This window comes from Zootoca vivipara, chromosome 2, assembly GCF_963506605.1.
Source record: "Zootoca vivipara chromosome 2, rZooViv1.1, whole genome shotgun sequence".
In the NCBI taxonomy this organism is placed as follows: domain Eukaryota; kingdom Metazoa; phylum Chordata; class Lepidosauria; order Squamata; family Lacertidae; genus Zootoca; species Zootoca vivipara.
In genome coordinates this window covers 56795349-56811353 of record NC_083277.1, presented here as the reverse complement: position 1 = coordinate 56811353, position 16005 = coordinate 56795349, and the positions used below count along the sequence as shown (strand labels likewise).

The 16005-nt window shown below is 45.7% G+C and overlaps 2 protein-coding genes across 3 annotated transcripts; one reads left to right on the top strand and one right to left on the bottom strand.

Annotated features, from left to right (window-relative positions):
- The first annotated feature begins 629 nt into the window (after nt 1–629).
- RMND5B (required for meiotic nuclear division 5 homolog B) lies at nt 630–10613 on the top strand. Of its 2 annotated transcripts, none has more exons than XM_035105879.2 (10): nt 630–875; nt 1316–1484; nt 4956–5101; nt 6869–7003; nt 7322–7422; nt 7838–8004; nt 8295–8460; nt 8538–8640; nt 8768–8922; nt 10176–10613. In XM_035105879.2, exons 2-10 carry the CDS (start codon nt 1346–1348, stop codon nt 10237–10239), a joined length of 1176 nt encoding a protein of 391 aa, XP_034961770.1. In that variant the 5' UTR covers nt 630–875; nt 1316–1345; the 3' UTR covers nt 10240–10613. The 2 variants fall into 2 exon arrangements, with proteins under 2 accessions (XP_034961770.1, XP_034961769.1); XM_035105878.2 differs by having other exon boundaries at nt 1257–1484.
- Nucleotides 10614–13653: 3040 nt separating this feature from the next.
- Nucleotides 13654–15981, bottom strand: NHP2 (NHP2 ribonucleoprotein). Its single transcript, XM_035105880.2, has 4 exons — nt 15768–15981; nt 15596–15665; nt 14413–14518; nt 13654–14047 (listed from the first exon to the last, which is right to left on the bottom strand). Exons 1-4 carry the CDS (start codon nt 15922–15924, stop codon nt 13922–13924), a joined length of 459 nt encoding a protein of 152 aa, XP_034961771.1. The 5' UTR covers nt 15925–15981; the 3' UTR covers nt 13654–13921.
- Nucleotides 15982–16005: the final 24 nt, after the last annotated feature.

Sequence of the window (16005 nt, the reverse complement as noted above, 5' to 3'; positions counted from 1 at the left end):
AAATATATAGGAAATGAGTTGTTAAGCCCTCATACCCACCAATAAAGGAATGTACCATTGGTAATGGAAAGCAGAGGTACTTTTTATTTTCCCTTCTTGCCCCAATGGAAGTAAGTCCCATTTAACTCAATGGGACTTACTACTGAGTAGATGTTTATAGGGTTGCACAGTAAAGGTAAAAACCAATACATTGAATTTAAGTTGGAGATGTAACTGGATGACACCACAGCTCTCCCAGAATTGGGCTTATATGGCTCTAGATAAACCAACAGGCTACCTGCATTTTGTATCAGGTGAAGTTTCAAGGGCAGCCCCATGCAGAATGCACTACAGCAATCAAAGGAATATTTATGTAGACATGCTCCTTGAGCAAATATTAAAGGTTTGTACCATCTCTGACACCTTGAGTTGAATAATTAACAGAAATGCTTCAAAAAACCCATAGTAAAACATGCCAGGGCTGTGTCACCAGTTGGAGCACTAAAGCGGCCAGGTCGTTCTTAATAGTTACCTTTTTACATAATGAGCTACTTTTCACAAACCGACAAGCCTCTGCCTGATCTGTCACTGTAGAAACACTTCGTTGGGCTTTCAAACTAAAAGTGGGTCCTGATTAGCTCTAAAAATGGTTCATTCCAGTCCTGCACTGCATATCATCCGAGCCAAGAATGGTCCGTTCCACCCAGCTGTTGCCCGTTGATGGTTCATTCCAGGCACACCCTATCCGAAAATGAGGATGGTTTGATCCATCATTAGAGAACTTTAGCAGTTATGCCTATATAGGACCGCACCAGGGAAGGAGGCGGCTTGATACGCAATTATTATTCTGTTGTTCCGTTCCGGAGAAGATTGACGTCTCATTCCGCGACTCTCAGGTTAGCTGTTCTCTTTTCCCCTTCCCCACCCCGGCTGTCCCTGGAAATGGTTCCGTCCAGTCCTCACACCGACAAAAAAAAGGAATGTGCCACTGTAATATAAGGGGTGTGCGTGTGTTCTCCACCCCCACCGTACGGTGGTCTAGTCTCGCCCAGAGAGTGTCTGAGACGGGTTAAAGCCTATGGCGTCCCTCACCTTCCCAATCCCAGCTTGAACGCTCCGGGCCGTGAAATACACACTCCCAGCCCATAAGGGGCTGCCACAGTACCTTTCCCGTTAAGAGCGGCCAGTACCAAGCGGTTAGGGAGGCCAGGGGTGGGTGGGGGGCTTCCTTTCCGTTCCCCCTCTTCCTCCCTGACACCTTCTCCCCTTTGCCTCAGGTCTTTATGGCCGCGCCGGGCCAGTGACTGACTGGACGCTCTTGTCCTGCCTCTTCCAGGGCGCGCGCGGCAGAGGCAAGGCCGGGGCGATGGAGCGCTGCGCCTGCGTGGAGAGGGAGCTGGACAAAGTGCTGCAGAAGTTCCTGTGCTATGGCCAGCACTGCGAGCGAGGTCTGGAGGAGCTGCTGCGCTACGTCAGCCAACTGAGGGAGGAGCTGGGCGCTGCAGGTACGCGCGGGGGCCTCCGTCTGGCGGTGGCCAGTCTGCTCCTGCCTCTGAGGGAGCGAGGAAGGAAGGGCGGGTGGGTCGAGGACGGCGGCGGGAGAGGCTACAGCTGGCGGCTTCTCGAGTGTCCTCATTAGTTCGAAAATATAACCCTCACCGAGCACAGAATGATCCACCCACTTTATTTATTACATTTATACCCCGTTCTTCCGAGAGACCTGTTTTGTCCTTCACAACGACAACCCTGTGAGGTAGAGCTTAGGCTGAAAGGGAGTGGCTGGGCCAAGGTCGCCCAGTTTGGGTTTAAGAGTGGCTAGTTTCATGTGGACACTTTGGGGGTAAAAACAAGGTAGGCTAACTTGATATTGTGGCAGGGCTTCTTCTTTTCTTTTTAGATGCATCAGATGTGTGAAGTGTTATTCTCAGCTGGCAGATATATAATGTGGGTGGGTGGGAGGGAATTTGTAATCCCTGGAGCAGGGCCGGCCCTACGTGCAGGCTGGGTGGCGCAGGGCACCATGGCGCCGGCCTGCCAGGAGGGCGCCGCGAGCTGCGCCCGCCCGCTGGCCGGCCAGTCTGCCGCGCAGCTGCACGCTGCGCCCACCCGCCCACCGCGCTGGGGAACGGGGCGGGAGGGCTCCGGAGAGATCGCACTGTGCCTGCCCGCTTGCCTGCCGCACAGCGCACAGCGCCCACCCGCCCACCGCGCTGGGAAACGGGGTGGGAGGGCGCTGGAGAGATCCGGCGCACCATGGCGCGAGGGGCGCTTAAGACGGCCCTGCCCTGGAGCCCCAAAGGCAATGAAATGTAACTAATGTACAGGGTGCATCATTTGCTTCAGTCATTTTACAAATGAATTAGTTGTGAGTCCCTGTCCAAGGAACCGGAACAAATCTGGTTGTATTGTAAGCTTGAGTTACCGACAGTGGAGCATGTGGTGTGCTCCTTGTGGTAGCTGGAAGCTTGTGTGCTTCCTAAAGGAAGTGGTCAGCATGTTTCTGAGTTAAGATAGGACTTGTATTGTCCATTCTGTTGCTACACTGTCTAACACATTTCTAACTTCTTACCCTGTCATCAGCCTGAGTCGACTCTGGACCAGTCGTGGAACAGGTTACAGTGGTACCTCGGTTTACAAACTTAATCTGTTCCTGAAGTCTGTTCTTAAACCAAATCCGTTCTTCAACCGAGGTGTGCTTTCCCTAATGAGGTCTCTCGCCGCCGGTGCCTTTCCACCGTTTGGCTTCCATTCATAGACTGAGGTAAAGTTCACAAACTGGAACACTACTTCTGGTTTTGTGGCGTTCATAAACTGAATAGTTCGTGAACAAGACTGTTCGTAAACCAAGGTATCACTGTACTGTCTTGAAGTCCTTGAACCTTTTGAAACAGAAGCCAAAGAATGGTTGATCAAAGACAGCCATAAATATTGTATATGTTGGCATAATGTGGAGTTGTTCAGGTATCAATGGTAGTGCTATTGACCTGAAGATACAAATTTCCCACAAATCTGAAGTACCTGTGGAGGAGGATGTACTGAAATATCTCCAGGAATGACAGTACTGGTAGACTGTGATCCATCTTGGTAGGGAAGTTGATGTTTACAACCTCAACCTCTACATCTTTGTTTGCTGGAACAGTGTCTCTGGCAGACTATCAGTACATTGAAACTTCGAGGAAATCTCTGACAAAAAGAAAATTTTGGCATGATAATAATTTATTATTTATACCCCGCCTATCTGGCTGGGTTACCCCAGCCACTCTGGGCGGCTTCCAACAGAAAAATGAAATAAAATATTCTATTAAACATTAAAAGCCTCCCTAAACAGGGCTGCATTCAGATGTCTTCTAAAAATCTGGTAGCTGTCTTTCTCTTTGACATCTGATGGGAGGGCGTTCCACAGGGCGGGCGCCCCTACTGAGAAGGACCTCTGCCTGGTTCCCTGCAACTTGGCTTCTCGCAACGAGGGAACCGCCAGAAGGCCCTCGGTACTGGACCTCAGTGTCTGGGCAGAACGATGGGGGTGGAGACGCTCCTTCAGGTTTGAGTTTGCTGAACCAGAATTTATCAGTAAAGTTGTTTCTTTAGGACTCAGAACCAAGGTTTTCTCTAAGACTAATGATGATAAATTGGCACAACAAAGATTGTGTTAACAAATGAAAGCTATTGTTTATGTTATTAATAGATTAGTGAAAAGGTTGAATGTGTGTTTTGCTTTTATAGAACAGGGGTCAGCAACCTTTTTCAGCTGTGCATGCGGCCCCCAGGCCTTAAGTTGCCTAACCCGTTATAGAATGTTCTCCTGTTTTCTTGGAGCATATTATTCCGTAATTTATATTATCATCTATTTGAAAGCAGCAAGATTCCTAGAATTGGTTTTGAGTGTTCCTGTTCTAGAAGCAGTGAGAAAAGCCAATGTGGTGTCATGGTTAGAGTGCTGGACTAGGACTTGGGAGACCAGTATTTAAATCCCTATGTGACCATGAAAGCTCATTGGATGACCTTGAGCTGGTCACTATCTCAGCTTATCCTACCTCATAGTGTTGTTGTGAGGATAAAAAGGAAAGAGGGAGAATTACATATGTCACCTTGAGTTCCTTGGAAGAAAAGTGGGATAGATGTAATAATAAATAGATAAAATTAAGATCCCACCCACCCATAGCCCCATAATCTGTTCATTCTCTTACTGGTGAACATAAATTTCTCCCAAGACTAAGATCTGGGGGGGAAACTGTTGGCTTCTGTTAATTCCTACCTGTTCCGGATCAAATTTGTAAGCAATGAGGAAGTCTTGCTCTATAGACTACATGTAACTTGCATCTTACATGATGGTTCAGTTCTGGGAGTCCACATGTAAATGCAAAAATGTGCAAAACTGGGAACTGGTCAGCTTTGGGCGTGAGGGCTCCAGGATGTTGCCAGAGCCCTAGCACTGCCTTCCCAAAGCCAGGTAAGTCGGTGATCACAGCCTTGTGCAGGTGGGTGGAGAATAAATAAACGAGAGAGGGTTTCCCCTGCTATCCATGTATTTAATCATTCTTCTTCCTTGGCGATCACTCATAGCCGAGTAAGATTGTCTTCTATAAACACTGTTTTAACAATGAGTCCATAAGTGACTATGGAGGCCAGTGCTGGATCCACACATCCTTCCACAGTGGGGACATTGGATTCCGGGCGGGAGTTGATCACGGTGTGGATTTACCAAGCGTGCCTTCCTCTTAGCACGTTTCTCCCTTGCGTCCTGAGTTTGAGTGTCTTCAAAGCCCATAACACCTTTGGTAAAGGCTGTTCTCCAGTTGGACTGCTTGCAGGCAAGTGTTTCCCAATTGTTGCTCTTTATACTACTTTTTTTATACCACCACCACCCCCTGGCACACAGCTGCAATCGTGTAAGTAAAATAAGGGTAAGATGCGAGTTACCTGTATACTCTTGTACTCGCACCCACACTAAGATATAATTGCTGCTTCTCCTGCAGCCTTGCAACGAACGCCACTGTCTGCTACTCTCTCCCTGGTTATGTCCCAATGCTGTAAGAAGATCAAAGACACAGTGCAGAACCTAGCTTCAGACCACAAGGACATTCACAGCAGTATCTCTCGTGTGGGCAAAGCAATCGATAGGGTGAGTAGGTTTCAGGAGCAAGGTGGGCACCCAACCATTTAAAACTGAAAACTTGATGAGTTTTGAGAGCAAATGTTTTTCTTGCATGTGCTCCATCACCCTATATAGAGCTCATTATTGAAACATGGGTCTTTTATGGATTAGTGCAGTATGCATCTTCTCTCCTATATTGTGCTTTGACTGCATTCACACTGCCTGATTTTACCCAGGCCTACAAATGTCTCCCTTTTTTTCCAGCCTGCAGAACCAGTGTCTTTCCTCTGTGTTAACACCGAAAGCTAGAATTCTACATAAAAGAATATTAGATTGTCCAAAGTTCTGTAGTTCTAGTAAACACACATGTGCTTTGTATTAGCTAAACAAGGGTGGCTCCTGTTTTTTCTTTTTCTTAACAGACATAGTTTAGTTTAGTTTTTGCGGGGCTAGGAGTGAAAACACGGGGGGGGGCATTAAGCAGAAGAATCAGAGTTGAATCTTGTTAGAATTTCCTTGACTACTGCCAAGGAAAGGGATATTATTTAAGCCTTGATAGTGAACATGACTAGAAACCATTGCAAACTCTGTTCATGCCATGATAATGTGATCTCTCTGCAGTTGCCAGGATGGCACCCCACCTTACTTTCCAACATGCATAAGTTCCATCAAATGACTATACCCTCTTTTTAAACTCAAAGCTGAAAAACTATTGGCAAGTACTGTGGGAAGCCCAGATCATGAATAAGTTTTTGGAGTTGAAACCAGTACAGTACTGTAATTCAGCTGTTGTCTGATATATCATTTAAGAAACTGAAGGAAGTTCTTCTGTCTCAACTGAGGATTGGGCCTAAGGCGCCTCCCCACCAGTATCTATGGAGAGGAAGACTTAACCCATGTGCTTTCCTTTTGCTGTTAAATCAAGAGCATCCACATTTCTCCAGTGTACAACAAGCCCTTTCTACCTATCCAATTCCTTGCTCTGAATTCAGCCTCAGTTCTGGGTTGATGATGTTCATAAACAACAAGAGTAGGGCTTTTTCTGTTGATAGTTTCCTCAAGGATAGTCTGTGGGGTAGCTACATGATGATTGTGCTGGGCAGGACACTTCCTTTTTCGCCTTGCCACCAGAATGAAATTGGGTTGAGGGCCGCATCCATATCTACAAGCTTTATTGAGGTTCCTAAGCTCTGTTGCTTGTCGTCTTTTCCCTCAGGCTGTTTAAATTACTGGAAACAAGTTACTGACAAGAATGCCCCTGAATTTGCAAAAAGACTTGCATGGGGTACAATATGGCTGCCTAGGGCTTGCCGATCAGAAGGTCGGCGGTTCGAATCCCCGTGATGGGGTGAGCTCCCATTGCTCGGTCCCAGCTCCTGCCAACCTAGCAGTTCGAAAGCACGTCAAAGTGCAAGTAGATAAATAGCGGGAAGGTAAACAGCGTTTCCGTGTGCTGCTCTGGTTCGCCAGAAGCGGCTTTGTCATGCTGGCCACATGACCTGGAAGCTGTATGCCAGCTCCCTCGGCCAATAATGTGAGAGGAGCGCCGCAACCCCAGAGTCTGTCACGACTGGATCTAATGGTCAGGGTTCCCTTTACCTTACTATATCCAAAACTTCAATATACTTCTCTACTTGTCTGTAGCTACTGCCAAATTCATAGTGATATGGGATGGCAGCTAGTATTATACTCAGTGCTGATGGAAAGCCACTTATTGTTCTGGGATTTGGAATACTACTTGGTATGGGGCTTTCTTTAGTGCTTGTGAATGACTGACTCCTTGTTCTGTTCCAGCATTTTGATGCTGATTTGTGTGGCATTGTTCCTGCTATGGTCTGGGAGTCTCAAGAGAAGCAGATCCTGGTGTTGGCCATCATAGAGCACCTCTACCAACAAGGGATGCTGGGAGTGGCGGAGGAACTATGTCAGGTACAGGGGTTTGAGGAGATGGAAGTGCAAATGTTATTTGCATGGTGTATTGGAACCGATAGTTGTATCTCTACATTGTGCCTTGGCACTGCTTAGCCATTGAGATGTGCCAGGAAGGTCTCTGTTTCTTGCTTACAAATGCAGGAGTATCAGAAGCCTGAACCTGCCAGCCAGTTCCACTGCAAAGTACAACAAGCTGCCTATTCTGCTGCCTGTTCTATCCAACCTGCAGAGGATGGATATGTACTTGACAGCCTCCCTCTGGGAATATTTACCTTGCCTTGAGCCTTGTTCTTAATTTGGATTGCCCTTCCACAGGAATCCACTGTGAATGTAGATGTAGACTTTAAAAAGCCATTCCTGGAACTTAACAGCATATTGGAAGCTCTGCACAAACAGGATCTGGAGCCTGCTCTGAGGTAAGAATGATGAGCTATATACTGTTTCCCCCCTTGGGAAGTACAGTGGGAGAGGAAACAGAGTCCTAACAGAATGATTTTGAAGTAGGGCCTATGGCAAGGACCATTGGGGGAACCACACTCCTCATTATCAGTGAGCCTATCCACTCTATGGGTCTGCCATCTTTTCTCTTCCAACAAGCACCGAGAAGTTATGCTTTGTTTTGTTTTCACTCATTATCTTCTACACAAGGCCAGGGTATTCTTGTAATAAGATATATGAATTTGTGAGCCCACAGCATGCTGAGAAAATGCGGCTGCAACCTGCCTCAGACCAGGCCGTCCACAAATATGTAGCTTGGATTGGAGTAGCACCCACTCTAAGGGCAGCTTTTAATGTAGATGATGGCATTGAGCAGTGTTGTCTCTTGCTCAGTTGGGCAGTCTTCCACCGACAGCAGCTGGCAGAAATGAACAGCAATCTGGAGTTCCGGCTGCATCGACTCCACTTCATCAGGCTCCTTGCTGGCGGTCCAGGCAAGGAGCTAGAGGCCCTGAGCTACGCACGCCATTTCCAGCCCTTTGCTCACCTGCATCAGCAAGGTGAGGCTGTTTCCAGAAGCCTACTCTGCTACTTGTTCCTTGGGAGGAGCTTTCTTGCCTTTAGGCTGTTTCCCTGGGCCTTGCCGCACCCAATAGAATGGGCTCCTATTTTGTTGCTTCAAAGTGTTTGAAGTTTCTCTTTTTAGTAAGGGAAGTCTTGGGAGTTGTTGACTCACCCTGCTCGTTGTCATAGGTATCACCAGTTCCCAATAACTGGTTCCATAACAGGCCAGCCCCGTTAGCAAAAGTATGTTTACCTGAGTGCTGCTTCCTGCATTTGTCATCTGCAGAGATCCAGGTGATGATGGGCAGCCTGGTGTACCTGCGCTTGGGCCTTAAGAATTCTCCATATAAGCATCTTCTGGATGAGAGTCAGTGGACTGAGATTTGTGAGATATTCACTCGTGATGCCTGTGCCCTGTTAGGTCTCTCAGTGGAGTCACCGCTGAGTGTCAGGTAAAGCTTGATATGGGTGGGACTGGCGGTGGATTGAGCAGCACTGAGCTATCTCCTCCCTCCTTCTCTCTCGGCAGCTTTGCTGCAGGATGTGTAGCACTGCCGGTGCTGATGAACATCAAGGCTGTGATTGAGCAGAGACAGTGCACAGGTGTCTGGAGCCACAAAGATGAGCTGCCTGTGAGTGCCTGGCCCATTCAGGGGTAGGGTGCTATGAGAGAGCTGCAGGGTGGGGATATTTTTGCGGAAGAAAGTTAACTATAACAACCAGGTGATAAGCCTAATTATTTTCTGCTTGTTTTATCAGATTGAAATTGAGCTTGGGATGAAATGCTGGTACCACTCGGTCTTTGCATGTCCCATTTTGCGCCAGCAGACAACTGATTCTAACCCACCCATCAAGCTCATCTGTGGGCATGTTATTTCTCGAGATGCCCTTAACAAGCTCATCAATGGAGGGAAGTGAGTGGTTTTTACAAACTGTTGTTTCTTTCCTCAATTCTGGGAGGCTGTGGATGATGAACTCTTGCCTGAAAACTTGAAGTATTCAGGCTCCCCTATCTGTGAAATGCTGTGGTCACCCCGACAGGATTAGATTCCTCACACGTCTCATTTCCATTGTAGGTCCAGGAAGTCCCTTTCACCCTGAAGCAGTTTCTATCATCTTTTTTTGGGGGGGGGGGACTACATGTTAGTTTCACTGTGTCTGCTGCCATCTGCTGGTTAACTAGGTCATACTGCAGTTGCTATAGTAAGGGGGACCATAGCACTGCTGCTTGTAGTTTCTAAGGTAGGGCTTAGTACCTGGCAAGCCCAAGGCCAAATCAGACTTTTTAACAGTGCAGAGAAGAGAGTGAGGTAGTGGACCCAAACACTAGGACTTGCTAGTGGTCTACTGGAAGTATGGGTCTGGGTCAACTTCCTGCTTATCTGCTTTAGTGGTCTGGTAGGACTACTTACCAATGAGAATTCTATATATTTTTAAAATAAACTTTATTGAGATTCAAATCAAAACAACTCAAATCAAAACAACAAAACTTACAAATCATATAAAAATAACATATAACCAATTTTACAAATCATTTTACAAATAAAAAATAAATGAAATCTAATAAAATTCCACTGAATTTTCCTATATGGTCTCTTATTCAAACTAAATTGAATAAAACAAAACAATTCATACACTAAATAAACATCGCAAACAAAACACAACAAAACAAACTAATAATACAGTAAATAAACATCGCAAACAAAATCTTCCTCTCCTATAAGATTTCCACTTGTCGTCATCTTTAAGTTTTTTGCCAATTACTGCTTTCCTTACCTTAATAAACTTTCTTGATATGTTCTCTTGAATTTATAATCCTTACAGACAGTACGGAACATTAAAAATAAATCCAGGATTTTAATGTAGGACATTGTTTCTTCATGTAATCCCCAAACTTTTCCCAACTTTGGTCAAAATTCTGTTTGCTACAGCCTCTGATTGAATTAGTTAATTTCATTAAATCCATATAGCTAAATGGTTTCCCCTGCCACTCACTAATTTTTGGTATATTTTGTTTTTTCCAATATGTAGCAATCAATATTCTTGCGGCTGCAGTTGTGTATAGGAATACTTTTTCATCCTGCTTACTAATCCTTCATCTAGCATTCCTAGTAGATCCAATGAGAATTCTAAGGCCTTGTTTTGATTCTGATCTTTCTTTGTGCAGGCTGAAGTGTCCATATTGTCCCATGGAGCAGAGCCCAGCTGATGGAAAACGCCTAATCTTTTGATAATGGCATGCCTTGGAGATGTTCTGGTGAAAATAGGCTATTGGGATAATGCTTGATGGAAGGTGGCATATGCTGACAGGAGTGGTCTTCTGCTGTGAACAGTATTAGCTGCTACAGGCTGGGAACTGACTGTAGCTCACTGAGCCAGAGGAGAGCAATCTTATGTCTACTGTAAGCCAAGCCACATTATTCTGTACTCCTCACAACATACTACTTCCTAGGATTCTTCCTGGGAGCTTTAACTGGCAGTGACCCTTCCTAGCAAGATGGTTTACACTCTCCCCATGCATAGCTCTACTTGTTGAGATAGAGCTTGTATCACAAATAGTACACAGGGAGCTGTTGCTGCTATTTTAAAAACACTTCAAAATAAATTTAGGTCTTTTTTGTTTCAATCCATCGGTTTGAGGGGGGGGGGAGTCTTAGAGCTGCCTTTCTCTTCCCACTGCCCAATATGTGCTTTTGACAATGGGAAGGATGGAATTTAAGTTGGGAGAAGTATGCTGGAAACTTGGCTTACTGCTATTTTGAAGAAAAGTTTAAAATAGGTTGGAAATGCAATGGTGAAAATACATGGATCAACAGAGGTGGAATTTGGGCCCTCTGTGTACTAATACACAGTGTAGCTCTTCAAAAAACAAGGTATGAGTAATAAGGTGTATTGTTTCCTAATAAAAATAACACCACCTCCTTACAAGTGAAAAACTGGGACAGCACTATATTGAAGAAATTCATACTTTATGACAGGTACATGATAGCAGCTTGCTGCTCTTGAGTGTTAGACAGCCTAGCTAAGCTGCTTTATCCATTGTGAATGAGTAGAAAATGGAGAAAGTACCATGACTTTGGTCAAGTTGAGAATGCTGGTAGAATAGTAACTATCATTGAGACATCTTTAAAAGTAGGTATACAGTCTATTTTATTCAAGAAAGTTGAAGTGATCCTGTTGCTCATTAAGTACTCATTAAGGTTACAGAAACACATCAGAACCTGACTAGGTGAACTATTTTAGGCAATGGTCCTAAAAAAACCTCTGTAATATGGGACAATGGGGGTATGGCTCATTAACAGGGATCTTGAATCTTATTTAGAGATTTGAACTCCCTTGAAACTAGACCTGAAAGTAGTATTAAAACAACTGGCAGAGTTTAAATCTGTGTTGCTTGAAGTCTGAACTTAGCTTTCAAAGCTGAGCCTATTTTTATTAGAATGGTGAGGGTAAATAGTTTAAAGCTGTAGGTGCAGGAGTTGGTGCCTACAAGTTGCACTTTAATTAGCTTTTTGTTGTTGTTAAAAATGCAGTAGTTTGGAGTATCAGTCTGGAATAACAGTGGATGTGAAGATCTGCACTAGCCTGGAGAGAGATATTTAAAGATACTTTTCTGATGCCACAGAAACCCTTTGACATCAAAGGGTTTTTTCCACACTGCATGTATTCTTAGTTTTTCTTTCTCCGAGGCACCAGGAACTGTTAAACCCAGGAGATGGATGGCATGGAAATACAGCTAAATAAATTTCTTTTCAGCAAACTTGGTGTATGGTTTTTGGTGTTAATATATTTAGAACCAAAAAGAAACGTTTTCCTTAAAGCAAACATGTTCCTGACAATATCGCTTTTAAAGCCTCTCAACAGAGCAAAACTCTTACACAAGTGTAGTCTGAACTTGTCTGAACTATCCATCTCTCTTCATGCATGCTGTGTTTGCTTGTTTATTTTTATTTTCTTTTATATACCACCTTTCTGCTAAGGAGCTCAAGGTGGCATACATGGCTTTCCCTCCCCATAAACACAACAACCCTATGCGGTAGATTAGCCTGATGGCTGTGACTACTAGTCCAAGGTCACTCAGTGAACTTCATGGCAAGTGGGGATTTGAACTCTGAACTCCCAGGCCCCTAGTCCAACACTACACCACAGTGGTCCAGATTACATAAGACTGGAGAAGGGAAATGGCTGGAAGCTAACTAAGGCTTCACTTCTATGGTCCCTGGAAGGGCATCTCAAAGGTGCTATTTCTTGGGGGAGGGGCATCTCTTGAGGGCAGAGGAGAAGCTGACCTTGAGATCCTCCTCTCATGAGACTGTGAAAAGTTCCACAGATGTTGCTTCTTTTAAAAGTCCAAGGATGTTTACAAGGGAGAAGCCATGGACCTGCAGGCCCCAAAGTCCTCCTGTTGCCCCAGTCCAGGGGAACAAACAATGCCAGCCCTCACACTGAAATAAATGGGATGGACACTGCTGAAGGGAGAAAACACCCACTGCCACCTTCTGCCCTGCCAAGACAGGGATATTGCAGTTTCTCTACCATGTGTGGATTGATCAGCTTACATATTAAGAGCCTATAAATTTAAAAATCATTTACCTACTTCAAGTGGAGGAATGTAAAAGTTAGTGAAAACTTCACCTTGGCAAGGATAAGTTGTGGTAAACGTAAAGGGACCAATGACCGTTAGGTCCAGTCGCGGACGACTCTGGGGTTGCGGCGCTCATCTTGCTTTATTGGCCGAGGGAGCCAGCGTACATCTTCCAGGTCATGTGGCCAGCATGACGAAGCCGCTTCTGGCGAACCAGAGCAGCGCACGGAAACACCATTTACCTTCCCGCTGGAGCAGTACCTATTTTATCTACTTGCACTTTGACATGCTTTCGAACTGCTAGGTTGGCAGGAGCAGAGACCAAGCAACGGGAGCTTGCCCCATCTCAGGGATTCGAACCGCCAACCTTCTGATCGGAAAGCCCTAGGTTCTGTGGACCTCCGGCTGATCGCGAGGCAATGGCAGCCGCTGTTCTCAGCTGAGGAGGATGTGGTGCCTTTGAGGCAAGGAGAGGCCGCTACAGCACAGCGACCCTCCAGAAAAAAACCCCCTAATCAAGCGTTTAGGGGGCATGGATCTGGCAGACGCCAGGCGTGTGCTCCCCCCTCCATCGATTGCCTAGTTTTTGGGCGCTGAGAGAGCAGGGGGTAGGAGCAAAACGCGGCGCATCGGAACAAAGCTATCTCGGAGGCATGAAGCTGCGACCCTGCCAGGCAACAGCGATTGGTTCTTTCTAAATTTGGAACTAAAAAGGACTGCACCGTACCAAAAATAAAAAATCTGAACAGCTAAATCAATTAAAATCGGGCCACGGGAAGGGGTGGAAAAGAGGAAGGCAGCCCCTGACCACTGTGTGATGGAGAAGGCGATATATATGTATGCTTTTGTTTATTATGTTTAAATTAATGTTTTATCTTTTAGGTATTGCTGGGGGTTGGTGTGTTGGTGATGTTTTGCTGTTATATGTTAAAAAACCAATAAAAATTATTTTAAAAAATGAGGAAAGACCTAGGCTCTGCGGTTTAGACCACAGCACCACCCGCCATACCTGTGCGGTATGTAGGGGTGAACAGTGTATTGTAATAGACACTACACAACATTACAAGTGTTTTAATTAGTTTAATCTCTCCACTTTCCCCACCCCACCCCAGCTTCACAAACTTCTCTTGCTGCAAGACAAGTCAATAACTTCTTTCTGAATCAGTTGCTTAATAACTGGCACTTGAAGCGGGTATGAGCCACAGGGCTGGTGACAGTGCCAATTGGAGTATTCTCTTCCTTTCCCCGCTCCTTTAAAATCAGGGTCAGGCTACTGCCCAGGCAAGTGCCTGTTTGTCAGTCTTAGTAGCATCTCTTACTGATGTTCTTCACAAAGGGAGGGGAAGAGCCTCCACATCCTCCATACACTCATCATAGGCTTCCTGATATTCCTCATGGGGCTTGATCATGATAACACACGTTGGTCGCTTTGAACCTGCAGCTGCTCCCAAGTCCTGAAAGAAAAAAATAGGAAAGCAGCATTGAGTTTCCTAATTCACATACATTCTTAACTGTATAAGTTTCCCTTTTTTACTTTAAGCAGCAAACAGACCATGTGCCAATTCACATGGAGAAATTATATAAATGCCAGCTGCATGAAACTGCTCTTCTAGAATAGCCAAGATTTCTGTTCCTTATCAGGATGCAGGTCTACAGCGAAGAATAAAAATTCTACAAGAAATTGAAGCCATACGTTAATACTAGCATGGAAACAAAACAATGTCAGAAGGCTGGTCATTTCCAACTCTACATATAGTTTCCACTCTAGATCCACAAGAAAAAGAGAATCCCTTTCTTCTACTACCCCACCCTACATTACCGTTTTGGAAGGGATGTAGACATATGGAAGGCTCCTGTCTTCACACATGATGGGGATGTGGCAATAGACATCAATAGGAAGTGTGTCTCCTGCAAGAACTGTGATCCTAGGAGAGACAGACAATGCAGCATCAGCAACAAAAATAAGACCAGAGCAATGCAAGTAGAGAAGACAACAAACACATTAAAACATATATTATGAATATTTCCAAATATTTGATATTGTAATAGTTATAATCCTGAGTATGCTTATTAAATTGTGATTGTGCTTCATCTCTGCAGTCATCATTTGCACAGAGATTTCAAGCATGCATGTACACAGGTAAGGGAGCAGGGGAAATAACTCACTGAGGCAAGTAGGTCCACGCAAGGCAAAAAACTTACTATACAGAGCCAAATGAAAACGAGGTCTGATGAAAAGGATTAAAATTTGTTTTTGCTGGGCAAAGTATACTCATTTGCATGCAAGACACCATAACTCATTCTCACACACAACCGGATTGTTTCTCTGGTGATGATGCCTTCAAGCATGAGGGCCTTCAAATGTTGCAAATCTGATAATCGCTGACAATTAGCTATGCTAGCTGTGACTAAGGGGAGATGGACTCTAATGATATCTGGAGGGCCAGAGGTTCCCCACCCTTGTATTAGCACAGCCTTTGCCAACCAGGTGCCCTTCAGGTGTTGTGGACTACAACTCCCATCAGCTGTGCTGGCTGGGGCCCAGAGCTGTAGCCAAAATATCTGGAAGGCACCAGTTTGGCAAAAACTGCACTAAAAGCATGAGTTCATACTCCTATGGGGACCAGACCTGGCGAACCAGAGTGGCCCCTTCAGTCCCTTTGGCTCTTGCACCAACAGAATCACAGGATTATAAACTGTAGTTGAGGATTATTTGTAAACTTGCGACCTGGAACATCTCAGAAAATGCCAGCTACTGATTCCAAAGCTCTGTGTGTGTGTGTGTGTCTATACAACACATACCTGTGTGTCTATCTATAGCTCTCCGTTAGATACAGAGACAGAAAGAGGAGTTCCTAACACGGCGGGAGTTCATACTCCTATGGGGACCAGACCTGGCGAACCAGAGTGGCTCCAAATTCAAGACCTGAACTGCTAGCGTCAGGGAGCGGCATGGAGAGGGAAAGAAGCCACATCGCTTCGCAACGGCACGGAGTTCTTACCCCTTCTCGCCTTTGTTGATGAATTTCTGGACCTCTTTCACCCCACGCCGGATCTGTTTCTGCTTCGATGCTGCAAGTCAAACGGGAGAGTTTCCAGCAAGGGTTGTTGGACGGAGTCCCCACCGCCCGCGAAAGCCAGACTGCCCTCCTTCCCCTCCCCCTCCACGCGCACCTTTCTTGATGCACTTGTACAGCTTGCGCGTCAACTTGCGGGAGGCCAGAGGACGCGCGATGGCGTTCAGGTTCTCCACCAGTTCGTGGTACGACTTCTCCGGGGTCGCCTCGGGCTCCGGCTCTTCCCTCGACTCCTGGTGCTTGGCTTTGCCCATGTTTGCCGCCGAAAGACCGCAGACCCACGTGCGTCCACTTCCGCTCCTGACCCCGAGAGCAGGGGACTCTGGGAACGCAAC

Bases quoted from the DNA above. Each gene is read 5' to 3' on its own strand.
- RMND5B (XM_035105879.2), top strand. From the start codon at position 1,346: ATGGAGCGCTGCGCCTGCGTGGAGAGGGAGCTGGACAAAGTGCTGCAG. The intron at 8,005-8,294 runs GTGAGGCTGTTT...TGTCATCTGCAG, and splicing joins TGCTCACCTGCATCAGCAAG to AGATCCAGGTGATGATGGGC. The intron at 8,641-8,767 runs GTGAGTGCCTGG...TTGTTTTATCAG, and splicing joins GCCACAAAGATGAGCTGCCT to ATTGAAATTGAGCTTGGGAT.
- NHP2 (XM_035105880.2), bottom strand. From the start codon at position 15,924: ATGGGCAAAGCCAAGCACCAGGAGTCGAGGGAAGAGCCGGAGCCCGAG. The intron at 15,666-15,767 runs GTGCGCGTGGAG...TTTGACTTGCAG, and splicing joins GTACAAGTGCATCAAGAAAG to CATCGAAGCAGAAACAGATC. The intron at 14,048-14,412 runs GTAATGTAGGGT...TTTTTCTTTCAG, and splicing joins TCTACATCCCTTCCAAAACG to GACTTGGGAGCAGCTGCAGG.